The 16,785-nt window shown below is 40.7% G+C and overlaps 1 protein-coding gene across 1 annotated transcript in view; it reads left to right on the top strand.

The window, feature by feature from the left end:
- The window catches only part of LOC147734708 (solute carrier family 23 member 1-like), a 218,669-nt gene that overhangs the window by 183,700 nt on the left and 18,184 nt on the right, over positions 1-16,785 (top strand). The window contains exon 9 of the mRNA XM_086953612.1: positions 9,163-9,327. Within this exon, the coding sequence (XP_086809738.1) occupies positions 9,163-9,327 (165 nt within the window). The remainder of the gene's footprint in view (positions 1-9,162; positions 9,328-16,785) is intronic.

The raw sequence follows: 16,785 nt of genomic DNA, 5'->3' as shown, positions 1-16,785 counted from the left end.
TCAACGAATCATATATTCAACATCATATTGAACAAATGTCACATAATGCTTTTCTCACACATACTCCATAGTATGTTCAGCCGCAGATTTTTCCATGACGTTGATTCCCTTCACAGTCTTCCCCATATACCCCCAGTGCAACAATTCGTCCTTGGTCCCCTCTTCTCCTGTGTGTACACACCTCCTTCTTCCTTATCTTCAACAGGCCAAACTAACTGTAACTTATTTATTCCTCAACTAGGTAAAGAAACAGTAACCTCGCTATTCCCTAGCAAATGTACGTCACATACAATACAAAAACGTGAAAACAAACAACGTTCTCAAAATTTTCATGGGAATCCAAGTAATAACTTCAGAGACAAGAACATTCAAAATGTGCTGTGTATTCTGGCTTACAATGTAAGCTAAAATAATAAATGCATCAGGTTACTTATTATAGTGTTTTCATGAATCATTAATATTTGCAATGCACACTTTCTCTAGACTACATTAATACATCTATTTCAATTGCATAATTGCCTAACATCCAAAATACGATTAATGTGTCAGTGCTTCACATCACTAAGGAGCTCCATACAAATGTGTCATATCCATTATATGTTTCCAATACAAATCTATGAATCACTCATTAAGCGTATTGTGCTAATTTTCACAATAGCACGAATAATTTGTACACATTTTTTTAACATCTAATTCACCAGAAACAATGAGAAAAATGTGGGTGCGTACTAAAGTGATTATGTATCACCCGTAACAGGGTAAAAATATTCCACACTATCAGTCCCCCCTCTGATGACGTTACATCATCACAATAATCACTCTATCTCATCAGATAAGCCTATCGGATGATCATTTAGGTAATCTAAATCAGATGGACTGTTCTGAACTACTTTTGCTACCAATTTTCTTTCTCTAAACACCTCCATATTCTTCAGATTGTTGCAGTAATTGTCTTGAAACTTTTCTATCTTCCTGTCCTTTTCCCTCTGAACTCATTCCCTCTGTCTTGCTTTATAGCATTTATATACCCTCACCATTCCAATCAAAACAATGATATGGATGACAACTATCAATATCAGTTTCACAAAATAACCAAACAATCCACTCCCTAAGTTGGCAAACCACTTTTCAACTGTACCAAATCCTTGTCCAATTTTATCCCACAAACCATCAGTAGACAGCTCTCTCAATTCATGGTGTAACTCCGTAATGTTGCTAATATACTTCTGTACATCTTTACTCCTGTCAGGAATAGAAGTATAACACGGTTGTAACTTCAGCATCTGACAGATTCCACCTTCTTTTGCAAGCAAAACACCGAAAGCAAGTCTATTCTCAATGACCATAGCCCTAATAAATACCATTTCACCATCTATAAGCAACAGAGATCTATAACTATTTGTAGGCAGCGTATCAACTATGGTAGACAACTTTCTGATCTTGATGTCATTCAGGACTACTCCTAGACATGGTATCATTGCTCCACAAACATCCCCTACAACTTCTCCAGCCCTCAATCCACGTTTCTCCCTGACATTCACTTCCTCTCCATGGTCTTCCCAATTCTCCATGTGTATATTTTAGGAAACCCCACTACTATGTAACATGCACCATAGCATTTGGTAGGCAGCCTCAAATATGCCTTCTTTCTACTCACAGTAATCTCCTGGTATAATATGTGCAGTGTAATCTAAAAATATCTTCCACGGTCCTTGGACCAAGAATGTATGATCACACTCGCTCTTTCTCACAAACACATAGCTATATCCACTCTCAGTTTGGCGAATACATAGTCTCTCCTTGTGTTGCCAATCCAAAGCTAATGGTCCTGAACTTCCTGAAGCATGATGACCTAGTTATTCGGTCGTCCAATCAGGGGATTTATATAGTTTATTTCCCTCACTAAGTATACCTCTAAATCTATCCTCTACCTGATCTATGAAAGTCTTCTCGATGTTAGTCAGTGTACATATTAAATTGTATCTATTTGCGCAGGCAGTATCTAGTGTTGCAGTAGGTGCAAAATAATTCCCTATCATTCAACTGTTTTCTTTATGTTGTATTTATTCAGGTGTTTGTATATTGGTACTTCAGAAAGTACTACACCATAGTTATAAAAATAATACTTATAATGATTCTTCTTATAAAACATACTAAGAAGAAAACTACAACTAATGCCATATGCCACAGGTAAGCAGTAGTATGTAGTACCTTCCCCAGTGGTGCAGGTAACTGCATGCAAACATAGCAATTTCTAGCTTCCATGGTGTCTACATACTCACATAAAAGCCTAGCATAGGCATTTAATGTGTAGTCCCCTTTGGACAAATCTACATTGAGATGTTGTTCCCCTTGAGCAACTAATGCCTTCTCAGATTCAAGAATCTCTGTCTTTGAAAACACATACATAGGTGTAAATACTTCGGGTGTGCTAACCTTATGTGTCTTCGCATCCTAGGATCTATAAAAATGTATTCTACACTTAAAACTATCATTACTATCACTACAATGGTTATAAGTGTCACTATAATACACTTACTTCTATTTTTTAGATTTCCAGACCATTCTGAATTTAATTCAGACCAGATTTTGAGTAGATAAATAGCAGCCACAGAGTCTCTTTTCTTTGTTAGTCTCCACTTGTGCAAAGCAGGAAATATAAAAAGTCTCTTAAGCAGCTTCAAGCAGTGTTCTCTTCCCTTTATTTTTCTACAATTATTTGCACAGTTCATAAAGCTTCCTTAGCCCTGCTTATCTTCTTCTACGTGTAACCCCAAATGTATTTATTGCCCACTCGGGCCTAGGAAATCTTCCTTAAATACTTTTGACACAGTTCATGAAAGTTCATGTAAAATCCCTAATACGTTCTGTGCCAAGTTCATCTATTATGCGTTGCAACAAATAAGCTCTGAATGCAGCAATTTCTGTCGGAGATGACTCTTCAACAACATTTTGAAAAACAATGTCTTATAGTATCAGAGTTCGCAGGCCGCTCAACCTTGTTGGGTAGGTAACAGCCAACAAGAGAAGAGCATTCAGTTCAATCCCCGGAATCCTCAGTAGATCCTCGATTATCAGCACAGACGTCTCAGATCTCCCCGCATTGGCAAACATGTAAGATGTAAATCTCGGACTTCATGGCATCGTAACCGCTAAGCTGATGCGGTTACAATGCCATGAAGTCCGAGATTTACATCTTAAACAATGAGTTGGATCTATGAGAATCCGGCTTAGTAGAGACCTTCACTAAAGACAGTACGAGACACCTTTCACAGACACGGGACCCCCAACGACAAAACAATATTTACCAATTACAAGATATTTACCACAATGCTTGTGAAAACATACTGAGGAAGTAACTCGCAAACAACTCCTTAGATGAAGAAACAGATAAATCCTACTTAAATAAAGACAGTGACTTACCTGCCCTGAAGAAGTCCTTTTGGACAAAACGCGTAGGCACCGGCTACAACATTGTTTTTATGAAGATAGAATCCATGCTTTTTTGAACCAAATAAAGATCTTACTACTCATCCATTGAAGATTCTTAACTTACCTGGATTGAATGAATGGAATGCTGCGACTATATGGTGTCCATCCATAAAGACTATTGTTTTTTTCTTGGTTATCATACCATATAGGAATAGATCATTTTCACATTTCTGTAGAGTCCTGGACATTGTGATAAATTGCCTATTATTGTGCTAATAAAGGAGCTGTGGTTACAGACATAATCTCTCTTACCTATAGAAGAGCAAAATGGAGGAGAGCTATTGCTGAAATGATCCAGATCAATGCATCAAAGAAAACACCACATGGGTTTCATATCACCATAACACCTTCTGTGGTTTTTAATGCTGCGGCAACCATCACCCTTTGCATAAATGGAAACGTTCTTATCCACTCTTTTGATTGTAGTCTAGAGAGGTTTCACAACCTTTTCATGAAGATCAAAACACAACACCTAACTTTACCCCCATCTTCTCTCAAAGTCAAGGTCCCTCCTCCCACTCAGGGACTGAAACACAGACATCATCCCAACTCTCCTCTATCTTATCTCCTATGCTACCTCCTGCCCCCTTCTGTCTTTGTAAGACAGGAACCATCACTGATGGATTCAAGATCTCTTTCTCCTAAGGATGATTCCTGCTCTTCCTCCATTATCCACTTATTGGAGAGGTGAAGGCCCTTAGCCATTGCCTGACATTGGTCAATAGCCTCAACCCGGAGTTTGCAAAGATCTTATTGAGCACTCTGACCTCTGAATCACTAGAATGGTACTCCGGAGAGTAGATTATGTCCGTTGATGTCACATCTATTAGTTCTCTTCCTTTTCCTCATCTTTCCATTATACTCGGCAGTCCCTCTCCTAGCCCTCCACTGCCAGCCTTGCCTTACCCCACCAGTGATGTTCCTTCTGGGTTGCGTACCTCCCCCTACACCCCAGTGAGCACACATTCCCCCGCCCCCAGGCCATACTACATTCGGCTCCACAGTGATGAACCCTCTTACTTTGAGGACACACTTTTGGACCTTAGTCAACGCCTTCAGTTAGTTAAAGCCAACCTCCAGAACCTTATATACCATACTTCAATGCTCAATAAGCACTTAAATCTGAACTTGACCTCTTGGGATAATGGAATCTCTTACACTAATTAATCTATTCGCTCCACTCTCTATTCTGTGACCTAACTTCTTGCATCCTGTTTGAATGATTAAGGAGAATTCAAGGAACTTGCTCATGAAATATCGACCCAACTCCAATCCTACCTCCAGACCCAGAGGGTTGCAAAACACCTATCTGATGCTGACATACACTCACTTCTGCTGTCATATACCAATACACATACAGATTCAACACCCTGCAGAGCACCAGCCAGGCTATTCCCTCCTACCCACATAGAGATCCCAGTCTCAACAATAGATAAATGAACAAGCATAATCTGCTACAACTCCGCACAAAACACAATGATACATTAGTTACCAAATCTCATCTCAAATCTTTGCTCCTTAATTGCAGATCAGCGCTAAATCACCCAACTGACATCACTGATCTCATTCTTGCTCAAGACCATGACCTCCTTATCTTAACTGAAACTGAAACGGTGTTCAAATATTCATCCCTTCCCACTTTTGACATTCTAGTACCACCAAACTACGACATCATCAGAATGGAGAGATCCGGAAGCTCTGGGGTTGGCATAGCCTGCATTTACTGCTCTATGCTCACCCTAAAGCAATCACAAACAGTTACAATGACATTGTGTGAATACCAAGGTATAGAAATATGGAGCAATACCTTACTTGCCTGTAAACTACACACAATTTACCACCCCTGGGTAAGAACTTACCTTTTATTGAACAAATGATAGAGACCATCTCCTCTAACGCAGACCAACACACTAATCAGATTTTCCTTGGGGATTTCAACATCCATTGGATTTACTTAAATGACCTAATTCTTAACACCTTCAAATCCTTCCTTACGGACCTCAACCTCACCCAATCTTGCAATGGCCAAACACAAGATAGAGGCTCCACACTTGATTTAATCATTGCCTAGGATAACTTAATGCAACTTGAATCAATAACACCCTGCGACTGGTCTGATCATTACTTAATCTTCTTCCATATCCTGGAAAAGGTATCTAGAAAGGGTCAATTACGTAAACCCAGAAAATAGTCTAGAGACCTAAGAAATATTAATCCCACTAAGCTAATTGCTATTAGCAACAAAATTCTACCTCCTCCCACAAACATGATAAATGCGAATGACCTTGCCAATCATTATACCCAATTCATGACAGACATATTGAACACGATTGCTCCAAAGCAGCTTAAAAGAATACCTAGCAGACAGTCCAAACCTGGGTTTGATGGCCATTTGAATGGGGAAAGGCACATTCTAAGGCTTGCTGAAAAATCAGGCGGAATCTCTCCATCTGCCTCTCAATTCGAGCACCTGAGGGCACTAAGAAGCTCCTACAGGAAACACAAACGATGGTCAAAAGCAGAATAGTTGAGGTTGCTACTAGATAATGCCAAAAACAGATCCCAAAAACTTTTTGAAATCATCAAACAACAAGCAACTTGCCATTTTAAACAATACCCGGCAGACAAGGACATATGTTGGACACTACATAATGGCTACATAATTGTGAGCAGTTCTCCGTACATTTCGTCGATAAGACAAGGAAGGTCGAACTTGAAATGCAACTCACCTCTCAGTGTCTGCTCAGCCTGGGCCAACCTTGTCTCTTGCCAGTGCAGCTTCTGGACAGTTCTTCTCGAAGTCAATATACAACAAAAATAAGGCCAAATAGTCCTAAATCCCTGACAAAATAGGCATTAATCAAACCCTCTAACCATTTTAATGATCCTCTGCCTGCTAAGCTTGTCAAAGAGCCTAGAGCTTCCACACTCACTTTGTTGACAAAGTTTATCAAAATGTTTCCCTCTCAGGGCATGTTTCCTGATAGCCTAAAGGTAAGACAGGTTACCCCAATTAAAAAAAAACCTAATGCTGACCAGTCCGACCCCAACAATTTTTGCCCAACCTCCAACATTCTGACTCTATCAAAACATCTGGAGAATTGTGTACACCTACAACTCTCCAACCACAATTTCAAGTTCTGGATCAGTACCAGTCTGGCTTTAGAACTGGTTATATCACTGAAATGGCTTTGACTCATATTGTTGATGATGCCCTGAGATTGCTTGATCAGAATGAATCTAACTTCTTGATCTCTCCTCGGCGTTTGATACTGTCAAACATAAGAACTTGATTGAGCTCCTCGAAAATAGAAAGGGATTATTTGGTCCTGTTTGAAACTGGTTTGCTTCATTCCTTCACAACAGAAGTCAGAGAATAGAAATAAACCAATCCCTATCACACATTACCCCAGTAACTATTAGAGTACCTCAAGGTTCCACACCCGCACCTACGTTATTCAATTTGTTGATGGAACCTTTTCCTGACATTTTGAAGATCTCAGACAATCATTACCACATATACGCTGACGATGCACAATTGTATTTGAAAATCTCCTCACCTGAAGTTATCAAAATTCTCAATTGCACTATGTTGAAAACCCAACAACCCAGAATCACCTAATTCTCAAAATACTCAAAACTGCATCCATTTTGGTCACCCCTCACCATCTCTCAGCCCCTCATCATCTTTCAACCCCTACAGAGGATTGCATCAAACAGCTCTCAGCTCTCAACTGCTCCACCCACATTATTGACTCCACTGGATCTCTAGGCATAACTTTGGACAAACATCTTTATTTGCAAGATGATATTAGTGCAACCGTCACTGGAGCCAATCTCCAAATTAATATCCTAAAGAAAGTCAAACACTTCTTGCTCCCTATGGATTTTCAGTTACCATAAATATCTTCTTTAAAGGCCACACTGAAATCAGCTGCCACACTCATAACAGGTTCCAGGAGAATCAACCACAGTACTCCAGAAAGAAAACATCTAAAACGGCTCCCTTATAAAGCTACATTCCAATTGAAGACTGCATGCATTTTGAGCAAGGCACTCCACCATATTACTCCTGTCCACTTGGCAGAAAAAGCTGAGTTATCAGCTGGTAGTTGCTCCTTAAGAAGCACTGACTCGCTATTGTTGAAACCAAAGAAGTTAAAAAAAATTGAAAACCTACAACTGCTCCTTCTCTGGGCTTATGCCAAGAATTTGAAACATCTTACCACCTGAAATCAGGACACATCCCTCAATTTCCTCATTAAAAAAAAGAAGCTAAAAAGCTGTTGACGCATATATTCCTTCTCTAAGAGACTAGGGGCCAGATGATGGGTTTTGACATGTAGGGGGCCTTAAAATTACAGAATCGGTAAATTTACCGAATCGGTAACATACCGAATCGGTAAATTTACTGATTCTGTAAATCCAGATGTAGATGGCACTGAAAACAGCGCCACAGGCCCTTTAGAATTTGTTATTTACCACCTAATACTATTTGGTGGTAAATAACGAATTCCTGTGTACATGCACATCTGTGCATTTACACCTGTGCCATGTGACACACATAGATGCCCTAAGGGCATATACATGCCCTTAGGGCATGTATGTGTGCCACATGGCACACAAGCCAGAAACAGGGGTGCAACAGGGTGTCAAAGTGACACCCTGTCCCCCTTGGCAATTCGGTAATTTTACCGATTCGGTAATTACCGAATCAGCATTTGCCATTGATTCCTATGGGCTTCAAGTCCCATAGGAATCAATGGCAAATACCGATTCGGTAATTACCGAATCGGTAAATACCGAATCCTACCGATGCGGTATTTATTACCGAATAATTACCTACATTAGATTTACGGATTCATAAATACCGAATCGGTAAAATTCGGTATTTATGAATCAGTAAATCTAATTTACCTACATCTAGCCCTAGATCCTTCTTCAGCTTGGCTAGCATTGGGTGGACTCCTGTGGATCTTGGAAATGATGTGCCTAATGATGTAATGTATATGTGTAAATCCATGATTTTCCCTCTTTGATTGTCATTTGTTTTTCTCTTTTCCCATCTATGTATGACTGTAAATGTCCACGGAATATATAACTCCTTATATATCTATAAATAAATAAATGATTTTTTATTAATAAAATCCACATTTGTGTTTGTCTTTGTTGAGCAGATTCATGTGTTTGGAGAAAAGTGGTACCTAAAAGCATGAGTACATAGTACTGAAGGAGCTATTCCCTTTTCTTGCTCTGCTCATGCAGGAAAAACTGAAACTTTGATATAGACATAGGTGTCTGATTGATGTGTTAAAGTTTATGTTTTGTGTTCTGTTTGCCAAATTATATACATCTGGACCGTATATGAAGAGCACAAGATAACAAACTATAAAGGGATGTTATTGTCTACAAATTCATAAATGAATGAAAAAGACTAACTGCACTGTGTGTATTGCAGTCATTATTTGTATATGCATAGGAGGACATACTGATTCCTCCCAACCCCCAATTTTAGTTGTCTGCTTCTCATTTTTAGGTTTTGCCTACAGATAGCTTCACTTGTCTGTTGGAAAACAGACCTATTCTACCCAATATAGATTAAGAGTGGGCTTTGTTTAAAACATTAACACAAACTGTTCTCAATTTATGTTTTTCCACCCATTCAAACAGGTGGGAAGTCGGATGGTAATAATCGCTGGAGGGCTACTGATGATTCTAATGGGCGTCTTCAGTAAGATTGGCGCAGTATTTGCCACAATTCCAACACCTGTGATTGGAGGAATGTTTCTGGTGATGTTCGGCGTCATTGCTGCTGTTGGAATTTCTAATCTGCAGGTACATCATTGGGTTTAGGATTTCAAAAGCAATCAATAAAAATGTAAAGAGTTTTTCTGGCTTGTAGAGGAGTGTGTGGGTGTAGGGGTGTGGGTGTGGGTGTGTGTGTGCACGCGTACACAGGCACAAATTATAGTGTGCCGCTGATGGTTCCATACTGATTTTTCACCATCCAGACTAAATTGTGTCCCTAACCAGTGGGGCTGGCGGGAGATGAACCACCATTATCTTTATTCCTCTATGACACTGGCAACGGCTAAGTGCTTTCCTAATGTCAACCCACGCACCAGAAGAGGGACACTCTTTGTTCCAGTTGCCGCAATCAGAAAATTAAAGTTGAATGCCTGTGTTGATGTGAGGGTTTGGTAAGAGAATTAACTGTCTGGCACATCTGGATAGCCATCCAAAAATGTACATGGAAATAAAGCACCCTTTTCTAATTGTCCCTGTTGTTGGGATGTCTCTCACACTTCAGTAGAACACCCTTGGTACCAAGATAGTGCTTCCTGAAATGAGGGCCATCTTCACTGGGCAAAGTTTCACTTGTTTTCTTGGAGGCTGGCTCTCACCATTGGAAGCCACCAAGTGAATAGGAAGTGTGTGGACCTTTTAATTCCATGTGACTCTTTTCTTACCTTGTACTGTTACTCCAAAATCTTGAAGATTTGCTTAAGAGGATTGACCACCCGGGGATTGCAGTACTACTGCATCCTTAACCAGGAAACATTGAGTCAGCTGAATTTCTCTATACAGCATGTGCTGCAGGTTTGGTCCTGGGTAAGAGACTTGATAACATTCCCTAATTTCTTCTGCTTGCTATAGACAGGGACTGATTTACCTCTCTCTCAATAGACCCACTGACTCCTGAATAGTGATTTTAACCTAGAAATGTGTTAAAAGACTTGCTAGTCATTTAAACTGTAAGTATGAATTTCCTTCAACTTCAGATTTCCTCCTGATGCCAGAACTGTGGTTGCAGCTTTTCTCCATCAGTTTGTGGTTGCCTACCTGCCTCTCCTTTCCATCTCTACCACCCAAACCAACCTAAAGATGGTCGCCTACCAATGGGCGGCTTCATCTTCACCCAAAACCCCTGTGTAGTGTTCCATTAAAAATGTCAAGCTGCCAAAACACTTTTCCTCCCACAAAGGCCCCATCTGCAATTCCATAAACCTGAATATTCTGAATATTCTGGGTAAGAGGGCCCCATAGACTAGAACATACTATGTTCAATGTGTATAGAGTTATTTTCTATATGCTTGGATTAACCAGGTCTTGTCCACAAAATAAGTGAATAATAGTGTTTGTTATAACTAAACAATTAATAGCGCTAAGCTACAAAATAAGTATTATTTATGGGATAAAAACCTTACACTGTAGTTCCCACCTCAAATTGTAAAAGCTGCCATGTTTTTTTGTAAACAGATTTTTATTCAATTTCGGCATACCAAGTAGAATCAATACAAAGGGATAAATGAGTTTCCATCATGTTACAGACAGCAGTTATCTACAATCATATTTATAGTAATTTATTACTGCTCATGGCTTCTCGCCACATGTGGTTGTCGCCTCAAAGGGCAACTGTGTTCATCGTTCCTATCAGAGTCCACAGTAGAGCTGCGTTCTATTTCCCTATGCCGGGGGATCAGCATCTCAGTTGTCCGTTCCAATCCTCACTCATAACTATCTCAATAACCAGTAGAATAACAAAACTCTCCCCCCCCATCCCCTGCCCCCACCCCCGTCATGTATGTCGCTCCATCATTTAGTTCCCAGTGTACCATAGTATCTAGCCATGTTAGATATCTAGCTCCATAATTCAAGAAGGGGGGTGTCCGCAAAGAGGGAGCCACTATATAGTAGATGCGTGCCAACCTTCAAGCTACCTGCTTAGGTAATGCCATGTTTCAATCCCCACACACAATTGTCCTCACTCTAGGGGTGGGTCGGTATCATCATTTGGGTGCTTGAGTAGGTCCACCAACGCCACCCATACTCTCGCCATCGCTAGCATTTTTTCATTATTTTTTCATTACCCTCTGTAATCTAAAAATCCTCTCACAGTCATCCCATTTTGTGAATTCTTGCTGCCACTGTGAGATATTAGGTGCGCTGGCCGCCTTCCAGTGACTGGTAATTTCTTGCTTAGCCAGGACTAAGCCAAGGTCAATACATTTGCTGGTAACTTTATTGCTGGCAGTATGAGGAAATCAATGTAATAAGCAATAATCCGGGGTCAGTGAGCTGTCTCTATCCGTTATTTCTCCTAGTTTAGTTGTTGCTGCTCTCCAGAACCCCTGCAAAAGTGGACACTCTCAGTACATATGCAAAAAATCGCAGGCAGGCTGTACGGGTCCCAAAATATTAGTACATTTTGTGTGGAGTGAGATATGCTCTGTGGAGGACAAAGAATTGGATTTGCTTGAATCTTGCATTTCTGGAACACTTCCATGCCCTTTCTACCATAATTTTCCACGGCTTTTCATCCACAGGTATCCCAAGGTTGGATTCCCATTTGACATGTAGGCTCTCCAAGGGGCGCCTGATCTCTTGGGTGAGCCGCCTGTATAAGCAGGTGACTGACTTGATCATCCCGGCCGCTTATACTACATATTGGCATGGTAAAGAAGTTGGTGGTTCTGCTATCCCTTTCTTCCAATGCTTACGGATGGCTGCCGTCAGTGCGGCATGTAAGAGGAAGTCCCGCCTAGGAAGTTCATATCTCTCTAGCAGATCATTAAAGGGTAGTAGGCTATTGTCCTCATATAAGTCCCCAATAGTGGATATTCCTGCCTCTTCCTAGTCCCGTTGTCCCTGCCCGTCTCCCCCATGCGGCAATACCTCGCAAACCAGCAACAGAATCTCGGGTGCATATACGGGCCCCTGTTTTGCCCTTTTACTAGCTCAGTTCCAACATTGACGCATCATCCACAGATCCCTCGGAGCCTCTCTTTCACTCAAGGGGAGCCTGAGTAGTACTCGAGAGAGCTGTCTTAGGTCCGGCTCCATGGCCCCGTGGGCTTCCCCATTACGAAGTCTCCCCAACATCCATTTTGTAAATCACTGTAGCTGGACGGCATCATGGTAATAGGCCTCGAAGTCGGGCACTGCTAATCCCCCCTCCCTCCTAGGTCTCAACATGGTGGTGAGCGCAACCCTCTGCCTCCCAGAGCCCCATAAGAGTCCCGTAATAATACTATTAAGTTGGGTAAATAATTTTTCCGGTATCCAAAATAAGAAAGTATTCATGAAGGGAGGCCATGGAGAAGCTCCGAGGTCCGCTGCTCTCTACAACAGCGCCAAGCCATCACCATCGTAAGAGCTGCCATGATAATGATTAAACAATCCATTTAGAACTGTTGGTGCCCTCACAGAGGTGTGAGTCCTGAGGTGAAAATCACTTATGGTCATGCCTGTTCTTTCCACTTGTTCCTATTACCACTGCCTCACTCGTCCAGGCACACTAACCCAATTAATCCAGGTAGTTCTCTCATGTTATAACCACATCTTCCTACCAGCTCACTGAACCCTGTTATGTGTACAAGTGTGAGTGACATATTTTCCCCTCTGATTGACTTGTGTTTAACCTGTGGCTACCATGTGGGGGTTCACATTTCTTTGTGTGAACAGTGGCATCTCTTGTATTACTGTGCTGTGCCTATGCTTACCAGCTTATAGGAATATTATATTGTAGGCCAGTATCTGTCTGTGGCAGATGACAAAGTGAGTGAATGGATATATTTGGAAATATGAGTATACTTCAATAGCTCCCCAATTTCAAATAAATAAAAACAAAAGGGTGCATTTGAAACCTTACATAGCCCTTGTGGAAGCATACGCTTGGATGTATGTACTTTCAAAAAAGATATAATTAGCACAGGATTATCTTGCAAACAAGGACATAGTCTATGACGTGTCCATAAGATAACTCAGTAGCCGCTTGTGGATTCTGGCATTATTTTAAAAAGTAACCCCACCCTTCCCATAAAGTGTTGAGGGTGTTAAGGCAGAGTGTAAGTCACATTTCTCTTTCCTTCATCTCATACTTTACCATACAACTAAAGTAAAGAAGGTCCTGAAGTTAGTAATCCAAAGGCAAACTATGAAACAATCTTTCTTTCTGTGTCCCACAAAGCTTTGCTGTGTCCCATTTCCAGCCTCAAGACAGAATAAAACCGGAACACTCTGACAGTCAATGCTAGCTGTTATGTTTTTATTCAAGCAAAGTCGAGATAGTTAAATCGTTGTTTTTCTGGAAATAGGGCCACTTTATTCAGAAAAGCTTACCTTAAACTGAATCAGTGCTGGACGTCCTTGGCCACTTACCTGTCTTGCTACCTCTGAAGTAAACCACCATATTACACCATTTCAAGGTTTGAGGGGAGCAATCATTCCCTGAACAGAAACAAAGATGGAGAGAAAGTGAAGAACCCTTATCAAGGTCAGAGCATTGGTAGTTGCCCTTGCTTATCACCAGACCACAGGCAGGAACCAGCATGAATCTACAATTCAAAGCAGTCTGCAGTGAGCTGACACCAATAAAGTACATTAGTTTTTCCAAGTTGGCAATGCACCTTCCTAATCCTGGTTCGAATCTATAGTGTCTTTTCTACTTAAGCGTATTCCTAATTTAAATCAGTGTAAACCATTGGTAGCTGAATTGGGGTGTTGTTATGAGTATAAATCAACTTTAATGATTGCCAATTTCTCTATATTTGTGGGTTACAAGAGTGTCTGTTTATCATTGGCAATGGGTACAGCTGTACTAAATACCCTCTCTGACAAGATACTGGCTGATGGGCAACAAGTCTTTCATAGTGTAACTCACTGACAGAAAATCTACTATGATTTCTGTGTATGCAATGAATTCGTCTTCAGCCTTTGACAATGGAAAAACATATGAACTGAAGCAGAATTTGTATCCAGATGATTAGTTATCATTTGAGAACGTTTTTCAACATGAATTGGTTTTGTTTTGAACACCGGCACAAAGGAAAGTTTTATAAAACGCAATTGTATATCAAGCCTACTATTTAAAGTTTCTGTGGAGCTCCTAAACCAGCCAGTGAGGCTATGGATCTCTTGTAAGATTTTATTTATTTCATTGGTACCTGCTGCATTCTGGGTTTTAGGAGATAACATTACTAACCGAACTAAGCATACAAAGCTCTAATTAATACAGCAATTGACAGAGGTTTATATAATATTCGTCTTAAAGTCCTATGTATGCAAAAATTAATTTGTTAAACCTTTGAAGATGGAGAAATATGCTTTGCAGCAGTGTTTACCAAGAGATCATCATAGACATACTATTGTCCTGGATTATCCACAGCTTACTCACTGATTATTACTACAATGGATGCATTGTGCCCTTCAATGAATTGTGTGAAGGTATTTATACGTGTAATGTAGCTCATTAACCCTGATGCCTTTGCTTCTTTCGGAAATATAATACATCTTGAGGCAAGTACCTAGCTTGGATGTCCACAGAGAGAAAAATGGAAACATGCCAGTAGGCTACAGGAAAGTGAACTGCTTTATAGGCTAAGTAGGCTGCTGTATCCACAAGCTATCCAGCCCCTAAAGCTTCCAGTATCCAATTACATGACTGATGCAGAGAAATAACTCTCCTGTCTCATCTCAATGTATTCCAACTCGCAGGCCATGTGGGTGAAGTGACACATTGTTGATGTGAGCTGTGACTGACCTCCCACACTGCCTAAATAGAAGAATCCTCAAGGGGAAACTAGTTTTTCTCCTACAAAAAGACTGACATTTGATAACTTGGTCAAACAAAACAACAAAACAAACACACTGCCTAAATAGAAGAATCCTCAAGTAAAAACTAGTTTTTCTCCTACAAAAAGACTGACATTTGATAACTTGGTCTGAGCAGCAAGGAAAACTTTCACAGAATAAAAGTCACCGACATTTTTGACTCCTGGTTTCTTCCGGAGGAGTTCCAGTAAATCAAATCCACTTCAGAAAGTTGTACAGTCTTATCCCCAAAATTGACATTTTAAAAGGTGTTCCCATTCCTGTACCAATTATTTGGCACCAAACATTCTCTTCTGTATGGCCACTGAACACCAGGGACTTCAGATGATGGGCCACTCCACAGCAGACTACAGGCCTCCGACCAGGAAACTGTTTTCACAGTCCTGTGAAAAGACCTGATCAGGCACAGATTCAGGCTGAGAAAAAATTCAACTCCTCCGGTCTTTCCTACTCCAGAAAAAAAGTTATTCTTCATGTTCTCTGCAAGCAGGCATTTTCTCCATCATCTTCTCTTCCTTTCTAGGCAACATTGAAGGAGTAGGGTGCTCTGCCTAGGTTTTTCAATGGTGCCAGTTAGTATGTCAATAGTAATTCCAAGCTGTCCCTTGAGTCCTTCTCAAGCTGTCAGCAATGTAATGTAATACTGACAGAAGTATCTGGCAAGTCAGAGGAGCTATCACCTTAATCCCTCTGTTGTTCAGGAAATGTTTGAAGCTGAGAGGGGTAGACTGACACTGGCAGGCCCATTAGCATAACTTAATTAGTTCTCCCTTGAGTCAAAAGAAGAGATTAACTCTTAATTTGCTTTTGGCCGGGTAAAGTATATTATGTTAATCTCCATAACCATGTAACAAACTCTGTTTTAACAGCTCTGACCCACAAAAACTATGAGTGATACTTAGCTGTGTGGAAAACAATTTTCACTGCACTAATACACAGTATCTGACAAATTCTGTGGGTACACCGGAAGTAATTGAAAATAGACACCAGTTTATACATTACTTACGGTGTGGTTGGTGTAACTCTAGAAGTGATGCACAGGTGATTTGTTGTAGCTTCAGTGTATTGCCAGCGGAATAGTCAGGACACTTTTTTGTCTGCCCAACCAGTGCTTTAAATGGGCCGGTACTCACCAGCACTTTTTATTTTTCGCCCCTTGAGTACCGGAACTTCTCCTAAGACAAGGAGAGTACCGGTACTCATGGGGACCTGGCCTAGACAAAGGTGGCGCTCCTCATTTTCTCGTGCCTCTGCAGCACTTTTTACACGACACGCCCTGATTCTGCAATCCTGATGTGAGATCCCACGGGAGCGCCGGAACAGCAGCTCTTGTCACCAGGACACAGCAGTCTTGTGCTTCTCTGCAACTCTTCCTGCAGGGGTGTAGCGGCAGTGGTTTGTTTACCCTTTGATCCTGCACAGTACGAGTTGACATCCACTATAAAACTAATGGACGAGGGCTTGGGGCGCAGAACAGCTTTTTAGCATGCCATTGTTTTAAATGACTGTAAATGTTAGTTCATAAGCAATCTAAATTAAAAACATTTACTTGAATGTAAATCCCTGCCCTTGCCACCAATTTTACGATTACCCTCAAACAAAAAAACACTTTAAAGGCAACACTATTTTTTTGGGTTTGATGCATTTTAACCGCTTGATTCATATGGGAAACCATGTTTG

The sequence above is a fragment of the Lissotriton vulgaris genome, chromosome 1_2 (assembly GCF_964263255.1).
Source record: "Lissotriton vulgaris chromosome 1_2, aLisVul1.2, whole genome shotgun sequence".
NCBI classification, from domain to species: Eukaryota; Metazoa; Chordata; class Amphibia; order Caudata; family Salamandridae; genus Lissotriton; species Lissotriton vulgaris.
The sequence above is the reverse complement of the archived record's forward strand: the minus strand, read 5'-3'. Positions and strand labels throughout refer to the sequence as shown.